The sequence below is a fragment of the Cryptomeria japonica genome, chromosome 6, assembly GCF_030272615.1.
Source record: "Cryptomeria japonica chromosome 6, Sugi_1.0, whole genome shotgun sequence".
NCBI lineage: Eukaryota > Viridiplantae > Streptophyta > Pinopsida > Cupressales > Cupressaceae > Cryptomeria > Cryptomeria japonica.
Genome location: NC_081410.1, coordinates 131,128,373 through 131,151,308, shown reverse-complemented (window position 1 = coordinate 131,151,308; position 22,936 = coordinate 131,128,373). Strand labels below are relative to the sequence as shown.

Sequence of the window (22,936 nt, the reverse complement as noted above, 5' to 3'; positions counted from 1 at the left end):
TATGTTTATATGATGACATAAACTTACTCTATATTGCCTAGGCTTGGACTGATAGTTTTCAGGCGTCACACAGTCAAATATGTAAACTTTGATTTGTATCTAATATGACAAGGTCCTTTTCTAAGAAAAAAAAATTGAATCTTATTTTCAGAGGCATCTACGATTATATATTTTCCAATGTGTCATTTCTTAGGTTACTTGAGCTATCATTTTCCATGACACCATATGTGAGAGATTACAAAGTAACAAATTGTGAAAGCTTACCTTGTGCTCCAAATGATCCAGATAGGAAAATAAATGAGGCGTAAAGCAATCCATGAAATGACAAAAATGACGAAAGTAATGCTTGGGAGCAAATCATAGCCAATGTATTTGAGCATCTTGCTGAACTCCAAGATCACATCACTAGCATCATGTATGGCTAGAACCATAGAACCAACTCGTGCAAACCTGTGTTATGATCAACATTTATATGAACAACTATAGAAAAACTTAAATCATCTACAATCAAGACAGATGCAAGAAGTTCCAACCAACAAGATGTGAGCATTCCATACTAAATTACCAAGCTGAAGTATTTGTGTCATATACTATTACCAAGTTGAAGTCTATACAAATCACAACCTTAAAATGATCCTGAAACATAAGAAGGAACTTTCTGATTTCACTATGTTGAATGTGTGTAGATTTCTACAAGGCATATGCTGAATTGTATGGGGAAAGTAACCACCAATAACAGTGCAAATGAATCAATTTTCGTGGACTGGACAAGAAATTTACTGGACTATCAATGTGTACAATGGACTCCCCAAAACATTTTTCACTATATCGCTTGCGTCCACAGACTGGACAGAACTAGTCTTCTAAATAGGACCATACGTCTGCAGGACAGAGCCATACAACTGTGGAAGAGGACTGTACAGTGAATGGAACTTGGATGGTTGGAGCAGAATGTTCAAACTTTACAACTGGCACAGAATATTCAGAGTCACAGACCATATGGCTAGAGCAGGATGTTAAGAGTCTTAGACTGTACAGCTAGAGAAGAAGCAGCATGGAGGTATACAACAAATGCACACCATAGAGTGCTAAAAGTTGCAGTTGCTTGTGTGAATGACAGTATGACAGGAATCCTAAGTTCCTAACTTGATAGAGTACACTGGAGAGTAATGAGCACTTGAGCATATAGTTGTGAAGTTATTAGCAAAAGACCATACAGTCTGTTTCGGAACCCACCATATAGTAGGGGGACATACAAAGCTGTTTGAAGACTATAGGGCTAAGTTTGGGATTTGCTGCACCTAGTTAAGTGTGCTTGGGCTAGCCAAAGTATAAATCATAGGGTGAGAGACGTCATATTCTTGCATAGGAGTCACTCTTTCATTTTCTAAAGACTCAAGAAGTACACTTTCTATCGGTTGAGCTTTCCACCTCCTTTCCCCATGCACTCATCCTCTTTGCATTCATAACTTTTACTGGATTAGCATACCTATTTGGTTTTCAAATCTTGTCCATAGAATAGTGTTTGTGACTAATTCATAGGCATTAGGTCTTGGTCATGCTTTGTTTATTGCAAACTCTAACATTGTACCAAAGCCATGATGTCCTAAGTTTAGTCCATTTTCCATTCAAGAGCATTAGGATTGAGAGAGATTTTTAGTACAGCTGATTCTCAATAAATGGTGGAGAGATTTTAACCTTAAAATTGTATCTAAAAGGTTCAAAAAGTCAAGTTGGACTTTCATTTCATCCAAATCAAGCAGAGGAAAGCTGGCTAACCTTGGTTTTTGGGTGCATGTTTTGTTGTCTCTCTTGCAAGTAACACATCTTTCAATGCAAATTGGTAGATTTTTGTGCATGCCATTGCTTTCAGAAGGGTCAAAACCCTACTAATGATTTGTCCATTTGCCCAAACCTGAGCACTTCGCCCAAAGCTCAACTCTCAATTTTTCCTACCGCATGTTGTACAGGGGAGATTTTCTTGTGTAATCCTATGCAAAGCTCAATACGGTTGCTTGTAATAACAAGGTGCTACTGCTCAGTTTATTATTCATGGATTAAGAGCCATGTATGGGGGAGGCATTTTTACATAGACTGAGATTCTCTGGTCTGTGCACGACAAGGTACCTCTTGCATTCACAATGGTGGTCAGGCAATCTTTGTCAACAAAGTACTACCCCCACACTAACATATGTCCTTCCCAAACAAGGCTACACCCCACTTTTCAAGTGATGCCCTTCACCAATGCTCCAACCTTCCAACTGGCATCCTCCCCACTAGATATTTATCTCTAATGACCTCCTTCCATGATATCTCTCATGCATCCAACTCCGTTCACTAGCATCCATGGCTATACACTACTAGTGCCATAACTCTGAATGGTCAACCCTAAATGGCTTGTTACAAATAGTTAAATCTGTTGTAACCTCTGACATTGCCTATCCTTGCCGAAGAAACATTCTCTACACATTCGTTGTGCATACAATGAATAGTACCTGCCTCAAACTTTGCCACCTCAACCATTGATTACTTGTACAACCGTTGCCACATGTACTTGACACCTATGTGACTTGTGCCTACTCAAACTACCACATCACCATTGAGGCTTGACCTCCTCGTAAGTGTACTTATTTTAAACTACCACGTTATGCTAATATCATCCTTCAACTTTGGAGTACCTTGCTTTCACAATTAAAGTTTTGATTTTGGTGCCCAACTTTGTGAGGCTCATTCTTAGTCACACAAAATCCAATTTCTGTTGAATTTTTCTACTGTAGCATTTTTTTCCTCAGCTATGTATTGGTGAAGTCCTTTTTGCACTTAATGCTCTAGTTTTTCAGGAAATGCAATTTCCCCTAAATTTTGTTGTGCAATTCTTTGTTTTTGGACTTTTGAGAACTTCAAGATCCCATATCTCACTCTTACAAACTCCTTTTTGGGTCTCCCTTTTGCCAAGTGCATGTTGATCCAAATTCCATTTCCAAGGGTTCATTGTAAGGCCCATAGTGATTTTGTACCTTCATTCTATCTACATAGTTATGTATTGGTTATCATATGATGTTTTGTGTTTGCTTATGGAATTTGACATATTTATATTGAGACTCGTGTTATTGGTTTATGATTGAACCAATATAATTGATTTAGCTTCACTATTTTCATTGATTATGAGATGTTAGTTGATTTGTCTCAGTGGTCCAGTATTAGTAATTTGACTAATGATTAAAAGAAATTTACTTGTTAATAACTATATCATCCTTATTGTGCATAATTAAAAGATTATTGAGATGTGAATTTTTATGACATGCAGATGTATTATGCCTTGCTCGATTTATACACATTTTTTATTTACTACATTGTGCTTTGACTATTATAGTGGACATGCTTGATGTGTAACTAGGTGCACATGTCATGGGTAAAACCAACAATGGTTAGTAATGGAGGTGTTCACATGGGTATGTTTGAGTGATATAATTTCTCCTACTCTATTAAGGATAAGAAGATGTGACTTTTTAAACCATGTGATGTCCCCTTCTAGGTAGACATCAATTGTCAGGTAGATTAGCCTATCATTCTGACCCTCTTAGGCTAATGAGTGTGGACAGAGGGTCTTCTGAGGCAGAGACTTGGTTAATTGAGGTTTTTGTCTTCTCCAGGATTCAATATGCTCCAGTTTGACTTTTGTTTGGCGCCATTTGGACTTCATTTGCTATACTTACTATTTATAGTAAGGCAGAGGTTGATAGAGAGGGACTGTTTCTATTTTTAGTAAGGCAGTTAGATGGACAGTGGATGCAGTGGTTGACTACCTAGTTCAAACGGGATTAAGAAATAATGAACATTAAAGAAGTTATTAATGTTTGATGGGCTCAAATGATAATTAATTATTGAAAGGGTCATATTATTAAGTTATAACTTAATAACTTGAGGGTAAATTCATCATTGAAGGGGGCCATTATTACAATTAATTATGGGGTCCATTATTAATGAGGAATTAAAAGATCTCCCAAGTCTAAATGAAAATAACATTTTAAATGTTATTTAAATGCTTTATTGGAAATTGAGCCATGTAGGGAATATAAGATGATGTTTATTTTTAACTTAGGGAGTAAAATAATATTGTAATCGGATTCTAATTAGAATCCGAATAGGGCTGGGCCCTTCTCTCCATCAACACGCCAAACACATAAACTTAACGTGTGCACACTCCTATAGGGCCGACCCTATATCAGCAACATGAAGCGTGGGAAAAGAAAATAATAAAAAGAAAGAGGTTGGCGCCAAAACTAATATTGGGCCGACCCAATATTAGTTCCCCTTCCACATATAAATAAGGATTCATTTGTATGCTTTTATTATTCATTTTTATATCAACACATATGTGAACTACCTCTGCAATTTTGGTGCGAAATCTGATTGAAGGTGAAATACATCTGCTGCTAGTAGGTGAAGTATACATGCTGCTGAGTGAATTAACTTCAGTCACTAGGGCAAGTTTACCATACAAGTATAATGCGAAATATCTCTGCTCATAAGAGGGTGCGAGATTATCCTTCTAAAGGTGCGAACTATGTGTGCACTTGGAGCTTCCCAAGCGTGAAGAAGTGCAGACCTTAGTACTAGGATGGTGTGCAAATTAGTATACAGAGAGTGCAGATGCAAGTATGCAGGGCAGATTGGTGCGCACCTTGGTGCGGGCTGGTCAGTACACAGACGATGCAGTGCAGATGCAAGTATGAAAGGAAGATCTAGGGCTGTTTGTGTACTGACCTAGACATCTGGATCTTGCTGTTGTTCATCCTTATCAGCCTGACAGATAAGTGTGTAATCTGCGTATTTGTGAATAATTCATAATCAGATCCAAGGATCTATTCTGGCTGGGGTTTTCCTCCTAGGAAGTTTTCCCAGGGTAATGGTGTTTTGTCTTATGGTTGTTCATTTTGCCTACTTATTGTTTATTACTAATCTGTAACTACTTAACTAACTGCAAACAATCTGAAAGTAGATATTAATTTCTGAATTCTGAACTTACTGTTAATCTGAAAGTGGAAAAATTCAACATAAGAGACTTCAAGCCAAATCGAATTCATTATATGATTGAAATTTCTTACAACTTGTTATTGGAGAGCATTGAGATTTGGAGAGACCAAGACTTTCTGCAGGTTTTCAATCATTCTCAGGCATTGGAGAACGTTCATTCTCCATTGCTCAGCAAACTGAGGTTGTGGAATACCAGCTGAAGTTGCAATTGGAGTTGGTTTCAAATAGAGGTTAAATTTGTACTTATTGGACAAGGGTTTCATGGTAAATTGAAGAAGTTTCATGAGCAGATTGGAGGGCACGATTTGATCAGCAAAATCCAATGTTTTGACATCCCTAGAAGGCTGTACAGCAGCCATTAATAACAGCCATACCTCCTGCCCTATGAATGGTTCGATTTTTATGAAGGCGGCTTAAAAAAAATCAAATGGGTTGAAGAAGAATCGGCCAGCACTAGAGAGAACAGCCTAACCATATTTGGAGGTTTTCATTGCCTATTAAGGGAGAATCGAACTTCTTTATGATCTGCTTTTTAGCAGAAATTATAAACAGCAGTTGTTGATCATCTTTTCAGGGTATGCATGTAATAGTTTTGTGCATTCCTTCATTTCCTTTGCATTATATATAGTTGCTTTTTTTCAAAAACCGAAAAACAAAGTTGTGTAAGTGGGAAGAAGAAGAGTTATTACAAACCAGGAACTGCCTGTCCTGTTCTCTTGTGATTCAAGAACCCTATTGTCTTCGTAGTGAAGTGTATTCATCATTTGCATGCCTTAAATTACTTCCATGTATATGTCTTTGATTGCTACGAGTGTGGATATACTTTAAGTGCTTTCTGAAATGATATGATTTGCTTAGAAACAAAAAGGAGGTAGTTTGAATTTTCAATAGTACATATGTTAGAAAAAGTCATTTTCACATTCCATTTGCCAAAAAATATTGGGTTTTGTATGTATATGAATTGAAAAAGTTTTTAAATTGTTGAAAATGCAAAAAGTGACTTATTAGGCAAATTAGAGGTCGTTTTAGATATTTGTTGGAAAAGATATTGCATAAAGCTAGTTGCTGTATGTAAAATGGATGAAAAAGATAGTGTACTAGGTTTTACTTTATATGCAAAAAGAGTTTCGATTTGGAATTATCTAATTTACCTTACGCAATTTTTTTAGAAGAAAGATGGCAAAGTTATTTAATTCAAACCATAGAGGTGTGTTTTTGGTAATTCAGAGAAAGTTTTCTGTTGGAAAAAGATTTCCATTGCTTGGTGACTACATATGCTTGAAGAAACCTCAACCACTTTGGAATCTTGTTTGCAAATTCAAGGTAATCTCTTTTTTAATTTTTTGTTGGTGTAATCATATAGTTTCACTTATATTAAGTTTAATTAGGTGAATTAGGACAAATGAGCACATGCCATCTCCTTGATTGTTGGGACTCATGCCGCATCTACCTCATTCACTCCTTGACTAATCTTTTTCAAATCAAGTTCACTCGACACAACTACTGCTACATGTTGAGTCAATCCACCAATTCATTGTAGCTAACTCAGCTCCTCTAAGACACTTGTCATTCTAACTTGGCAACCCAAAGTCTCTATATTATAACCCATTTCCTTTCATATGAATCAATCGGTCTATCTTTTCATCCTCAATATTAGACTGGCTGATATTTGCATTCTACATTATCTGTTTGTTTGCTTGTAGCTTATGTAACTTGTCTACTCTCACCTAGATCTTGGCTCATGTGTTTGAGCTCTCATTGAATCTTGCATAGTATCAAAGCCACCAGGGGATCTTGTTTGCATCCTCTAAAGTTTCAAGAATTCACAAGAGATCAATTTCCAATGCTTCCTACCTCAAAACAAATTGTGCCATTGCACCTAGAAGGCATCAAAACCTATGGATCAACTATAAATTTGACAAATTCAAAATAGGGTAATTGGATGCAAAAAATTTAAGCCCCAAGCCATATGGATTTTTGCTATCATTTGTGCATACTACAAATGCATGGTATAGGCAACACACTTTTGGGTCATCATGTAGAAGGTATATTGTTTAATAATTTTCTACATTTCTTAATTTGAAATATAAATATGTGCAGTTTTGCTATTGGAGTGGTACTTATCATCCAATCCATACCTATTGTGATTATTTAGTACATTTGCTCTTTGTTGGGGGTTTCATACAAGCACAAGACCCCATTCATAGTTTACCAACAAATCTACAAGGGCACAAGCACCACAACCCAACAAATTTCCAAAAACTGTATTGTCCAAATTCTCCCTATAGCATTCACAAAAGGTATTCAAGAAACCAATTGCAATGTAAGGTGTAAATTCATTCTTTATTGCCCTTTATCTAAGTTACCCATTCTAGTATGGGTTCAAGTTTGGGTTCCCTAATTGGTTTGCAGATTTGGCCAGAAATAATTTGGATTTAGTTTGTTATACATTTGTTAGTACAAAAACTAATAAAGTTTTTGTGTGTGTATATATATTAAACACAACATACATATTTCCTAGTATTTTTAATGTATAATAATATTTATAAGCCTTAGACAGTACTAGTTAATATATAGTATTATAATATAACAAAATACTATTTAAACAGAGTTAATAGTAATAACAAAAAGTTGTTAATAAATTAATTTTAATAATTAATTAACATACATAGCATTATATTAAAATAACTTCTTGCACCTAATATTCTTGATTTTAGATAGAATATGTAATTAATTTAAATTTTGTTAACATGATAAATATTATTTCCTCACACTGCATTTCGGGGCAAGCGGGAGGGGGTGATGCTATGCAGGACCACAAAGGGAAACTGATCTTTCCTTACGTCATCAACCTTGGAGAGCAAACGTCGCACTTTGCTGAGGTGGCTACGAAGCATCCTTATTGCCAAAAATAAAGGACTCAAAAACATCATTATAGGAGGTGACTCATTGAATGTGATCGATCTCCTAAATGACAAGGCAAAGCCCAATTGGCCAATCCGTGATTTGATAGTTGTTGCCCGTAACCACATCACTTCCTTCCAGAATCACATGGTTATACACGTGTTTAGGGAAAGCAACCGCTCACAGATCTTCTTGCTAATCTAGCAACGCAGAATAATGATTCCTTCATATGGAACAAAGAGTCCTCTCGTTTGACTCACATAGCCCAAAGATTACACTTGGATTCTCATGGCACTTCAAATTAACTATTCGTCATCTTTGAGACAGCTTGCCCGTACCAATCTTATGATGCCATTTAGGCCCATTAATTTCTTCTCTCGAGGTACTACAACCTACTTCTCTTGTCTCCTTCCTTTGGCTCTAGTTTTCATTGTTCTGATCAAGGTTTATCAATTTGGGGCCATGGTGGGGATCTGGTTCAAATTGAACCCAAGGAGTATGATAATTTCAAGAGTGACAAAGAGCTTGGGGAAGTTTTTGAGGGCAAACTGCCCCTTACATTTGTGGCTATGTAGGGATTCGACGAATCCCTCTCTATGGAATTTGCAAAATCTTGGAAGAACAAAGTGGTGATGGTTAGGGGCATCTCCATCTAGCTCTCAGCAGAGACAATTGCCACTGCCACGGGTCCCCAATGAAGGTGTGCAAATGACAAAAAAATCAAAAGGTGATTACAAGGAGGCCATGAGGAAATTTTTGGAAGTATGGGAAAAGGTTAATTCACTCCAAAATAGCTTTAATCGAGAAGATCTCCCTCGCGTTTGGCCTAGGGTTGTCGAAGTCCTAATGAGTTATGTAACTTTGGAAGGCCATTATAAGAGATTTCAAGCTTTCTTGTTCCCCATGCTTAACCATTTCAAATATCATGTTAAGTTGAACTTGCATTTTGGATTTTTACTTCCCTAGATGAGTCTATTAGTAGAGTGGATGGTTCACACAAACCCCCCCTTCACCAAGGTTTGATTCTTCTTCTCTTCCAGTGTAACCTAGCCCTTAGCCCAATCTTTTACCCTAGGCTCGGGGTTGTTAACCCTTCTATTTTGGTGTAGTAGGTAAGCCCAAATTTAACCACCACATGTACAACCTCATCGTCGTCCACTTCAACCCCCACTACTAATCCTACTCATAATCCTTCCCTCAAGGCCTCAAATTCTACCCCTGGTGCCTAGAATATCCTAGTTGACATTTCTCCTAATACTTCTAAAGACAAAAAAGTGTGGATTCCTGATCAGCCGGAGGTTCCTATTGTTCTGGACACTGACCATAGCTCAAATTCCTTGTCGAGATTTGTACTACCTCTATTTCTCACTTCGGTTCCCTCAACCTAGTTACTCATGTGGATGCCCCTCCCCATTCCCCCCTAAAGATCACTCTATGGAGCAAGAAGAGGTGCCAATATTCACGCCTACCCAAAACCCAATGCATCTTTTGCCTTAAACTTCAAGAGAAGTAGGAGATATGCAGAGCATTTAATTCCTACATGGAGTTCTCAAAGTGGCAGATGGCCCAGCTATAAGAGGCCAAGAAGAAGATTCAAACCCTAGAGATGTTCGTTTTCAAGGCCCAAGATTGGCCAAAGGAATCCCTCCATGACCATGCGTGGGAACAAATGAAGAAAATGGCCGAAACTTTTGGAAACTGGAAGATAATTGAGAAGGATGTGCAAGACATTACAAAAGATGTGGATTGAAAAGGAACAATGAGATTGAAGTGGAGATCGCCAAATTGAAGGAGACTTAGGAGGTTCTTTTGAACAATATTCAAAAAATTATCAAGTACTATAGGGACTTAGTTAAAAATACAATGACAACAATTCAGGTTCTACAACAAGAATTGGTTAGAAGAAAGAAGAGGATGAGAAGAGATGTAGTGCTCTGGCCCATGATAGCCTCCCACAGCAAGCACAAAAAAGATCAAAATACATGATTGAGCGTCCCAACTTTCTCCATTAAGTCAATGCTGCTGCTGGTTCCTCTCTCCCAATCAAAGGGGTATCCTTTGAAGACCGCCTTGAGTTTTAGAGAATGGCAGGCCATTAAGGGCCTAAAGTCCCTCAATGATAATTGTAGTTGGTCCTCTACTAGTTTTTTGTTGCTTCATTTTTAAGGTCCTAGCTTCTAGTTTTTTGCTCAATCTCATGTCTTGTGAGATTCGTCTCTTTTGCTTTGATGGCTGACATGTAATGGGTGTAGGCCCTCCCCATGCTTATCTAATCAAACAAAATATTATTTCCTATGAGCTCTTCAATATCCTTTAATGAAAGATATTTTCTCATGCCAACTAAAGTCTATTGAATTTATCCTCTTTGGAGTATCTTCATGGGTATATTAAAAAAACTTCTCCTTGCAAAGCAAGAAAGCCCTCATTTTTCCCTCGAGATTGTAATACTTGAGTACCATTCAGTGGGATTTGCTCAACATTGCTATAATATGATGTTGATCAAAAGAATTAGTCAACAAGAAATTTTGGCAACATTGCAACTTACAATAGCATTATCTACATTCATCTTCTTGCATCTATACTTTTGTCTACAGTTTTAAGGTTTGTTTCTTCCTATTTGTGACTAGCTGAATCTATGTCAAGGGTTTCTCAACACAAAAAATAGAGATTTTCAAAAAATTTAAAGAGGGTTAGACAAGGTGTGCTATTTTTCTATCAAGTTATTCACAAGTTCATGTTAGTTTGTCTAGGACAAACTCACGGTTTCTCATACACACCCTAACAAAATCTTCTAACAAATTGGCCTCAAATCAAGACCACATATAAGCCGAACTAGTAGCATAGCCCTTTATCATTGCTAAAACCTAGGCAGCATTTTGTTGTCCTTTTCCACACATAACTTGGAGTTCTTTTGGAGCCTATGTGTTATATATGGCGTAGGTGCTAAGCTCTTGTTTTATACTTATATAAGTTTTCTAAAGGGGGATCCATATATTATGTGGGAGTTTTAAATAAAAATCTAAGAGCATATAAGAAATGAAGAGTGTGGATGTAACCAAAATTAAAAGTGTAGTTCCTCTTATTAAACTAAGAGGACATTCAACTTAGGTAATATGCGAAGAACAACTCACTTTAGAGTTAATTTGCATATGGAATTCACTAAACAATGTGAAGTGAATTGACATATAATTAAGAATGAATGGGGACACAACGAGGCAATCATATTTTTTGTGATATGTATTAGAATATAATAATGATGAAATAATGTGTATTCACACTTTTATATATTTGGGTAGTTAGCTATACGTTATTAAATGAGGTGCTTGTAGTAGTTGTAGCTGTTACATCTCTTAATAGGACCAAACTTACTAGTTCGTCCCCTGCAGCCCCCCGGTCCTAGTTCGATTTGAACCGGGTTCACAATCTCCGGTCGCTCCGCTGTGGGTCCAGGCAAGGTACTGGATACATCCTATGAGTCCAATCCTACCGAATCTAGGTGGACCCAAAATGAATTTCCCCCCAAAATTCACCGCTGGCCAAACCCAGGAATTTGTAATTTTTTGTAGTGTTTTTTTCTAAATTACTGAGTCCTTCAGTGGAACTCTTGAGCACTGATCCGGTTCGAACCAAGTTTGGGTTAGGATGCAGTTCACTACAGGCTCGATCAAGGTCTGGCCCACATCCTATGGGTTCAATCATAATGAACTTGGGTGGACCCCAATGGAATTTTCCCAAGCCGAATTTGGCCAATATTTAATTTTTGAAGATTTCTTTTTATCCAAAAAGGTCATTTCAACCCCCCCAACCCTAATTTGACCACTAAAAACATCAACAAGGTAAAACCTATTTCACTTAAACTCAATAGAATGAAAAACAAAACCATTTTGCTCCATTGTTGAACTTTCTTTTTTGCTTGTCATTACTCAAAGAAAGTTGCAGATTGATTGTTGCATACTCGAAGTTTGTTCTTGTGCTATTCATGCGTGGTTGCAAGCGTTGATTTGTTCTGAAAGACATTGAAGTGGAAGATTTCAACAACAGGGGTAGGTTTTTGCTGTTTTTTATTTTTATTTTTGTTTTTCCTTCCATTTTTTTTTCAAATTGAAATGAACTCTCGATTTTTTTGTTTTTTTTTCATTTTGGTTTGTGGCTTTGTACCTATCCATGTTGTTTATAGAATTACTTGTGTTAGGTATTGAAATGGCAAATGCTTCTAGGTCTAGGAGCTAGCCCCGCTTTAAAATAAACCCACTCTCCCCTTCAAAAATATGTGGAAATGGTAGAATAACTTCCAAGTGGAGGAAGTTTTGTTTGGATTTGTTTTCATTGCAAATCACGATATAAGAGCTCATAAAATCGAGTGAAAGCACATTTGTGCTTTATCTTTTAGCAAGGCATCAAATTTTGTCCAAGATACCAAAAGGTAAAGGCCTTCTTGCAAAGGCACAAGAATTGGCATATATTGAAGAGCAAGCAAAAGCAGATGAAGCTACAGGGAAATAATCTATAGTTGCTCATCCTTTGGCAAAGACTGAGAAAGGATCGAAGGCCTCTCCATCACATTCCAATCTTGAACCTACTGAGAGCCATCCATTTTTGTCCATACCTCAAGAACAACCTATGACACATAAGAGAGCAAAGGGACCATTGAGAATGGCATTTCACAATGAGGGTAGAGAGATTGTTAAGCAAGACATAGCCAAATGTATCTATGCTAATGGGTTGGCATTTAATGTTGTTCGCTAACCTTATTGGCAAAAAATGAGATCAATTAATGACGCTCCAAAGGGGTTCAAGGGCCCAGGTTATGAGAAGGTGTGTACTTCCTTATTGGATAGAGGTGAAACATGTAGAGGACTCCTTGAAGCCCATCAAGGATTCATGGGTCGAAACAAGGTTGTGCATCATATTTGATGGATGGAAAGATGCTAGAAATTGCTCACTAAGCATTGTTATTGCAGTGTCCCCTAAAAGGGCAATGTTTTTGAGAGTAGTGGATTGTGAAGGGCAGGTGAAGGATGGCCCATTTATTGCTAACATTCTTTGCCAAGCCATTGAGGAAGTTGGCCCTCGAAATGTTGTTCGAGTTGTAACAAACAATGCCAAAAATTGTAGGGCTTCTAGGTTATTGGTTGAGGAATGCTATTCACGTATTTTTTGGGCACCTTGTGTTGTCCACTCACTCAACCTAATTCTGTAAAAAATTGGCAACAAAGTTGAGTGGATCAAATAGGTGTATGTTGATGTCGGGGATATCCAAGTGTTCATCACCAACCACCATATGTCACAAGGCATATTTAGACATTTCTCAAGATTGGAGTTGTTGAAGGTAAGTTAATTTTGTTAAATAATAAATATGTTTACTAAACTTTTTAATTTAGTTTTAATTCTAATATTTTCTTATTTTGATTTTAAAATAGGTTGCTTAGACCTTTTGCCTCCAACACACTTGTGTTGAGACAACTTGTGAAAGTTTGTGAGGCACTATCTAGCATGGTAATCAACCCTAATTGGAGCATGTGGAGACAATCTAGCACTACAAGGGTAGCAAACATTAAGAGAATGATACTAGATGACACTTGGTGGGATCGTGCTAAGTACCTCCTAAGTTCCACTTAGCCTATATTGAGCATGATCTATTATACTAACATGAATAGGGGTTGTTTGGATGAGGTTTGTGATGGTATTGACTCAATGATTGAGAAGATGAAAGTCATCATAAATGAAAAAGCACAAGATCTCAAAGAAACATTCTTCAAAGAACTATAGCAAATTATTGTGGAGAGATGGAACAAAATGACCACTCCATTGCATCTCTTTTCCTTTGCATTGAGTCCCAAGTATTATAGTCAACAACTCCTTACTGGCACAGGAGTCACCCCATAGAGAGATCCCGAAGTTGCTCAAGGGTACATGGAAGCCCTTTGCAAACTCTTTCACTAAGGCATTTGGGCTGCAATGAGGGCTGAATTCATGAGTTTTGCAAGCACAAATGATTGTGGTATTGAAGCTCTTTGGGACAAGTTTAGGGTTGATGCTCATAGCTGGTGGTACTTCCATGGAGAATCATACCAGCACTTACAACCTCTTGCCATCAAAATTTTATCGCAAGAAAGTTAAAGAAAAAATCTTCTATCTTGCTTTTAAGTTTATTCTTTTATTTATACTTCAATTTAATTTATAACTCTTAACTCTCTAATTTCAAAATCTTGATAGCTAGCTAGTTCATCTTCATTTGAGAGGAATTGGAGCACATACTTCTTCATCCACTCAATAAAGCACAATAGACTACACTCCAAAAAGGCAGAGTACTTGGTCTTTGTGCATTCAAACTCGCGGCTCCTCACACACATAGAAAATTTCTACAAACAAGGGGAGGCAAAGCAGCGGGATATTGATCCAAAGCATGCCAAGTTGGATAATTCGATTTCCCACCTTGCTGCACTTGGAGTTGATGATGACCAAGAGCTACCTAGTGATTATGAGACTAAGAATGCTAGGACTGCTGCCAATGCTAGTGACACAACCACTACCACTACCACTATTTTTTGGTTCTTCTAATTTACAATAGCATATGGAGAATAATGATATTTTGATGACCCATATATATTTGATTAGTGATGGCTAATTGTTGGCACTTGACATTATTATTTTTGGACTAAAATATTAATATGGCGGTGTATTTGCTATGCTATTTGAACTAAAACTTTAACATACATCACAACAATCAAGTTTTGACTATTAATATGGTGGTGTATTTTGCTATGTTATTTGACTATTAGCATAGTGGTGCATTTCGAACTTATCTATTGCTGCATATATGTATATATTTGTTATTTTTATATGTTTTTGTAAGAACCTCGTCGAAGTTTGATGTTGGTTTTGAAACCAAAGGTAAAACCCAACCAAGCATAAAATGACGGTGTTAAGACTTCCAAGGGGTGTTTAAGGCAAAATGGCATCACTCAATGACCTTTAAGACTTCAAAATATTGATTAAGCCAATTATTGAGCAAAATGATGCTCTTAAGAATAGGGGCTAAAAAACCATGGCAACAGTTGACTCTGACTGGGGACCAAGGCTACTTAAGGATGTAGTAGGAAACTAGAATCTCTGGTTAGCAATATTGGGCAACAAAGTCAAAAGACAAAAATGAAAAAGGACGCTTGAAGGGACCAAGACACACACCAAAAATGAGACTCAAACCAAAATTGATACACACCACCTAAATTACTAAAATACAAAAACAAGGGACACCTGTTTAGATTTGATATAGTTTTAAGTCTTGCCAATTATATGAAAGTGGCAAGACTGTACTATCTAGATAGGCCAATTTGAATGTGTTGCTTCCATACACCTGAATTATCTTGAAAGGACCCTTCCATAAAGAATCAAATTTGTTGTGAGCTCCCTTGGGCTCTCTCCTTTTATCCCATAACAACACTATGTCTCCCTCTATGAAGTTCCTAGCACTGGCTCTCTAATCAAAGATCTTTTTCACCCTTGCCTAGAGGAGTGTAATCTTGTCTACCATATCATCCCTCTATTCCTCAATCTTGGTCAGGTACATGACCCTTTTCTCTAAAGAGTCCTGAAACTACAAATCCTCAACAACGGTCTACAACTTTGACGTGACCAATTCTAATGGCAAAGGTAGGACTAAACCAATAACATACACCAATTCAAAAGGTGACATCTCAATTGCTCTTTTAGGTGTAGTTTTATCTACCCATAAAGCTTCATAGAAATTTTTATGTCAATTCCTCTAGTTCTCATCCACAAGCTTTTTCATAATTGATACCAAATTTTTATTACTAGATTTAGCCTAACCATTGCCTTGGTGATAATAATTTGATGAATGGACTATTCATATCCCATGCTCAGAGCAAAAGGACAACTTCAGAACATGAGAAATTGGCAACATTGTTTGTTACTAGTTTCGTTAGAACCCCAAAATGTATCAAGATGTTCTCTTTAATAAAGTTGCGAACTACTTATGAAGTAGTGCGCTTGACAGGTATAGCTTCCACCCACTTGGTAAAGTAGTGTACTGATGTTAATATGTGAGTGTGACCAGCACTTGAAGGTGGGTTAATTGGATCCACAAAATCTAGTCCCCATTGCTCGAAAGGCTCTTCAATCACTACTAGCTTGAGGGGAAAAGTTGCTAACTAAGGTCTACTTGCAAACTACTTACACTTTTCACATTTGGCTACCTAGTGATATGCATCTTTGAACATGTCAGGCCAATAGTAACATTGACTAAGAAATTTAAAGGCAGTTACAGTAGATGAGAAATGGACACTGCAAGCTTCATTATGAAAAGCTTCCCCATTGCTCAAAAGGCTCTTCAATCACTACTAGCTTGAGGGGAAGAGTTGCTAACTAAGGTCTACTTGCAAACTACTTACACTTTTCACATTTGGCTACCTAGTGATATGCATCTTTGAACATGTCAAGCCAATAGTAACATTGACTAAGAAATTTAAAGGTAGTTACAGTAGATGAGAAATGGACACTGCAAGCTTCATTATGAAGAGCTTCTAAGAGCTTTTGCTTCTAGTCTTTATCTACATGCCTCAAGAATGTCTCATCTAGCCCTCTTTTATACAGAGTATCATTCCAAATGACATATTTAGATCTTTCAATTTTAGATTCCTCTTCTTTTTCCCTAGATGATAAGTGTGGGGGACATTCACCATATGTGAGATAATATGCAACATCAAAAAACTATTACAGCAGACTTACAAGTAGGACCATTAGAGATTCTTCTTCAGCCTCATGTTCATTTTTTGCCATTAGTTTACATGAACCTCTGCCTCTAACTAGCTTAGTGGGCTTGATCTCCAAATCATACTCCTGAACTTTGGCAACCCATGCCCCGCTTTTGTTACAACCAATTTCTTGTTGAGTGACATACATCATAGAATGGGAATGTAAGATGTAAAGACCAAACTATTTGATTGTGTTGACTACAACAAAGGCATGTTTTTCAATCTAAATGTAGTTCAAGTTGTGCCTTTTGAGTGGAACACTCATAAAAGCAATGGGTGCTTCAATTTTCTGCTCATTAACTTGCAAAAGAATCGTAGACATTGTATGTTCAAGGTGTTGATGTGTTTTTTAGGCACATGCAAACACAGAATAAAATACCTTAAGTATCTTATCCTCTCTTGAACAAAATCTCTCGGATGCTGAAGATTAGCTTAAGGATCATTCAAGACGACTCCAAAGTTCATGAATGTAGGGTCACTACATGTCGATAAGCTTTATTGGTTGATGTGATTATGCTGGAATCACAAGGGGACTTACATTCGAATGCTTGAATGCTTGATTTGTTGGAACTTAGATCATCTGATGTTACAATATGGTAATGCTTTTGATCCTAAACTAGCTAGAGTTTGAAAAAAATAGCAAAAGGTAAAGGGTTGAGAAGGTCTATTCTAGAACCTAGAATGTAAGAATATAGATGAATGACTAGGTGGAATCCTACTGAGCGAGGTCTCACCATCAACTTGAACAATTTGACACAAGCTCAATGCAATCTTCTAAGGATATTTCAAAGATATTCGAATCAATACTATCAAACATCGATCACCATTCAAGTTAATGCATAAGCAATGAATGTAGAACGATTCGAAGTTAAGCTCATATCATTCCAGATGACCACACAAGGCTCGCTTACAATCAATAAGAGGCTAGTGGTATGGATTAGGCGGATTCCACATGAATACATTCAACAATTTCCTCTATTCAAACTAATCAACATGAAAGTAAATTGAGAAGTAAAGACCATGTGAGTTGTTGAAGCAACAAATCAAATTCACCATAACTTCAATGAAATCAATTGTTCTCCACAAGAAGGATAAGAAACAATCTTTGCCTTCTCCTAATCTAATTTCTATTCTATGCTATTCTATTCACTAACTATCTATTTCTCTATTCACTATTAACCTTTACAAATAAAGAGACTGAGCTTTTATAGAGAGCTACAATGAATGGCCAAGATTTTACAATGAAAACCCTAATTAGGGTTTGTTACAACAAACTCAATTCGGCCAATGAAATAATTACAGCACTTTGATAAGGGTAGGTGCCTCGGAGTTTGTGCCATCATTGGTGAGTCAAGTACATTGCATCTAGACATGCTGGTGTAGAACTTCTCTAATTAGAGGAATAGTGACTGGGACGATGACTAGGATTCCACCTTTATCTTGCACTTTGAAGGCTTGATAGATCATCATGAAGGAATATTTCTTGATGTTCAACATTATCTAGCTTCCGTGATGATAATGATAATCTTCTAACTTTGATTAACTCTTCTGAAGTATGTTGTTGAGGGCTTCAATCATAGATGTGCAAGGTGTAGACCTTAGTTTTGAGGTATTGATGTACTTCTGATGTCACCATTGTCTTTCTCCTTCGAAACTCCAAACTCCTTCTCTTGTGACTCTTCATGTCGTTGAACGTTTCTTATGTGATCTCCTTATTTCTTTCTTCATTTCCTGCAAAACAAATAGGCGAATATCAAATATACTTGATATATAGATTTCATTAAAGCATATAAAGAGAATTCGCCCTCATAAAGGGGCACTTGAAGTTGCTTTTTGCTCATGAAGAGGAGCTCTTGAAGTGTATTCCATCCTCGATGTTCATTAACTTTCCCTCGCCTTAATCTTCTTCATTTTCTTGAACTTCGCTCATACCCTTCAAATTGTGAAGTTTGCTCATGTAGGTCGAATCATGAAGTTTATTCTTGCATGTTGAGCTTGTGAAGTTCATGAAGTTGAGATTTTCTTGTGTAGGCTTGAAGATGAAGATTGCTCTAGATGGTGTGCACTTGTAACTTGTTTCAATCACCTTGCTTATTCATGAAATTCGCTCCAAAACTCTCCAACCTGAAGTTCGCTTCAATACTTCAACTCATGAAGTTGCTTCAAACATGAAATTCGCTCCAAAACAGCAACTCATGAAGTTGTAAATTTTGGTCATGAAGTCTTATCTCAATCACCTTGCTTTGCTGAGCTTGCTTGTCCTGAAATCTGCTCCAAAACTCTCCAACCTGAAGTTCGCTCCAATACTTCAACTCATGAAGTTGCTTCAAACATGAAATTCGTTCCAAATCCTTGGGTCATGAAGTTCGCTCCAATTCCTTAACTCATGAAGTAGCTTTAAATGTGAATTTCGCTCCAATCACTCAACTCATGAAGTTAAAAAAAATCGCTCCCCCAAGGCAAGTCATGAAGTTGTTAAATTCGCTTCAAAGCATTAAGTCATGAAGTTCAACTTCGCTCCAAGAGGTGGAAACATGAAGTTCGCTCTAAAACACCAACTCATGAAGTAAGAACTTCGCTCCAATCCTTCAATTCATGAAGTAATTTTTTCGCTCCAAGTTGAGAGATCATGAAGTTGATATTCTTTAAATTTGTTTCATTCCTTTGATTCTCATTTTATCAACGAAAGCTTGAAGGCATAATCTGCTCCATTCTTTTCTATTCATGAATCTTGTTGCTATCCATCAACTTGTGAAGTTCAAATTCGCTCTCATAAGGCAATTTGTGAAGTTCACTTCAGAAGTGCAACTCTTAAAGTAATGATTCCGCTCCAAAACTCTTGAACCTGAAGTTCGCTCCCATCCTACAACTCATGAAGTAGTAAAATCGCTTCAAACCGGCAACTCATGAAGTTCATTTGGCATTGTATCTACTCAAGGCGATCATCCTTCATTCTCTCACTCAACTTCGCTCATGCATTGATGAAATTCGCTCCAAGAGGTAAAGTCATGAAGTTCTCTCCTAGATGACAACTCCCGAAGTTCAAGTTCACTACAAGAGGTGGAATCATGAAGTTCGCTTCAAAATGATGACTCATGAAGTTGTGTTTTCTAATTCGTCTCATCCATTTATACTCAACTTCACTCTTAAAGAAGTAAATCGCTCCAATTTGTGAGATCATGAACTTCGCTCCAAAACACCAATTCATGAATTTGTCAACTTCGCTCCAAAACCCAAACTCATGAAGTTGGAAATTTTCGCTCCAAAGCCCAAACTCGTGAAGTTATCAACTTCGCTCCTCTTGGTCAAGTCATTAAGTTTGTATTTCACTCCAATAAGGTAATTCATGAAGTAGAGGATTTCACTCCACTTGTTCAAGTCATGAAGTTTGTATTTCGCTCCATCTTAGCAATTCATGAAATAGAGGATTTCACTCCGATTTGCTCAAACATGAAGTTGACATTCTCTTATAGGATTCAAGCGTGAAATTTGTTTTGATCTCCTTGCATCTTCATGAAATCATGGAATTCACTTCAAATATGTCACTCCTGAAGTTCTCTCCAAAGTAGCAACTCCTGAAGTATAAATTTCGCTTCAATTTGTCAACTCATGAAGTTGATTTGCGAGTGCTTGAACATGAAGTAAGTTGTCCTTTATCTCACTCAGAAAACCTTGAAGGTGAAATTTGCTCTAGTCTCCTTCTTCATGAAGTTCGCTTCAATTCTCACACCTGAAGTTCGCTCCAATTCCTTAAACTCATGAAGTAGGGATTCGCTCCAAAACACTAAATCATGAAGTACGCTCCAAAGTTGCAACTGCTGAAGTTTGACATGAATTTTAGTTACTTACATAAGGAGCATTCGTGAAGTGAAATTTGCTCCCCAAGAGTGGCATTTGAAGAGACCCTTAAATAACAAATCTTCCTTACTTATGATTGAACTCATCATATCTAGACTTTGCAAACCTACTTACTTCACACTTATGCAAAACTATCCACATGACTCCTGGCCATTTAAGCATTTATCCATCTCTAATGTAGAGGCTAACAGCTAAGACTCAACACTACCTAGAAAGCAAAAAAAAAAAAGTGGGGTCCCCATTTGCGATGGAGCGATGTGTGAATACCTCACAACACAAAGGCATAACAGTAGATAGTAAAGGCTTTCTTAAAAATTGGATGAACTAGGATTGGAGCATGGGTAATTGCCTCCTTGATATCTTTAAAAGCTTGCTTACCAGAATCATTCCCATTTAAAGCCTCGTTTCTCTTTCATAATGTCCACTATGTGCTTGGTGATCTCTAAGAAATCTAGAACAAATTTCCTTAGAAAGTTGAGTTGGCCAAAGAATGATTTCACACCTATTTTATTTGAAGGTAGGCTCACTTGTTGAATAGCTCTTACTCTCTTTGAATTGATCCTTATTCTTTTCTTTGAGACTATGCCCTAGGATCTTTCCTTCAATAACACTAAAAGAAGATTTCTTCGGATTAACGGAGACACCGCGCTCTTTGCACCTCTGTAAGATTGTCTCTAGGTCCTTCAAACGATTTCCCCTTCTCTTTGAGAATACCATTAAATCATTTAAATAGATCAATATGATCTTATTCCTTAGATCTCCAAATGACAAGTCCATGGCTCTTTGGAATGTGGCACCTGCATTGATCATCCAAAGGGCCTACAGTTATAGGCAAACATTCCCCAAGGTGTAATAAAGGTTGTTTTATGTTGATCTTTCTTGTCCATGCTAATCTGATTGTAACCTGAAAAATCCATCCAGCGTAGACATCATTTCATCCCCATCTACTATTTGCAACAAATGATCCTTATTTGGTAGAGAGTAGTTATCCTTCAAGGAGGACTCATTAAGATTTTTGAAATCAACACATTCTTCTTACACACTGGAACAATGTTTGCCACCCACGTAAAATGGTGAATATGATAGATAACTCTTGCCTTCAGCATTTTATCAATTTCCCTGAAGATGGCATCAATTATCTTGGGGTTATAATTTTTTTGTTTCTGCCTAAATGGATACGTCCCAAATTGAGGGGTATGTGATGTTGTAGTTGACTTCCCATGAAGTTCTTAAAGTCGTCATAACACCATGTGAACACATCTTTGTACTTAACCAACAATTTAATCAGCTTATCTCTTTCTTCAAGTGTAAAACATTTACCAATCCAATCCAACTTCAGATCATTCAGACTTCAAATGTTTACACACTTATAATATCCTGAACTATTAATAGACTCGGCAATTTTTTATTCACAAACCTATCATGTCTATCAAAAAGGTTCTCTACGGAAGCCAAACCTTTTGGGATTTTATTTCCTTTCAGTTGCACCCTGCCTTCTTCCAACTCCTTCTCTTTATCAAGACAGAACTCTTTTACATGTTGAAGCACTTCCCTCAAAGAAAGTGTCCATAAACATCTATGCATTCTCCAAGAATGCCTAGATCTACCTATTATTCTCGAACACATGCCAGGATTCTACATTGTCAGAGGCATTGGGGTGATATATCATCTCAATCTTATAAGAATCATCTTTGAAGTCTGGGTGTGGAAGAAGCAACGATGCAAAGACTACTAATGAGTCTACTCTAGCATTTTGATCACAGCGTATTGCTTCAATGGAGAAAGCATCAAAATATTCAATTTCGTCCCAAACTCTATTTCTATAGTGCTTTAATCTTTCATTTTTCACAGTAAAAGCTTTTCTCACTTGTTTAACAATCGACTCAGCATCACCTACAGCTCTTAATTTCCTAATCCCTTTCTCTTCAACTGCTGCTATCCTCAGTAACGAGGTTTCATACTTGGCAATGTTATTGGTGTTTTTAAACTCCAGTTTGTACAAAGGGGGGAATTTTTTTCCATTTGGTGAAATTAAAACCACTCTAGCACCAAAACCTAAACTAGAACAACTATCATTGAATTCCAAATTCCATAACTCAGAAGAGATATCTAGACCAAGAAAATACTCCCAATTGGTTTCATCAGAGAACATGTAATTGCCAAACTCCACTTCCTCATAGAGAATCTAAGATCAAGGATCATCAAATTTCAAGACCATAAATTCAACCTTTGCTTCTGGGCCCAATTGTACCTTTTTATTCCCTAGTTAAATAAGGGCATGGAGCCAATCCATCTAAATTTTTCTCTTGCTTAAAAGCATACAGAAATAGTTAATTTAGACCTATTTTCTAGATAAGCTGCTA

At 37.1% G+C, this 22,936-nt stretch overlaps 1 protein-coding gene across 1 annotated transcript in view; it reads right to left on the bottom strand.

Annotated features, from left to right (window-relative positions):
• Positions 1-22,936, bottom strand: part of LOC131044231 (ASC1-like protein) — a 66,477-nt gene that overhangs the window by 4,044 nt on the left and 39,497 nt on the right. Inside the window, exon 4 of the mRNA XM_057977513.2 lies at positions 265-450. Within this exon, the coding sequence (XP_057833496.2) occupies positions 265-450 (186 nt within the window). The remainder of the gene's footprint in view (positions 1-264; positions 451-22,936) is intronic.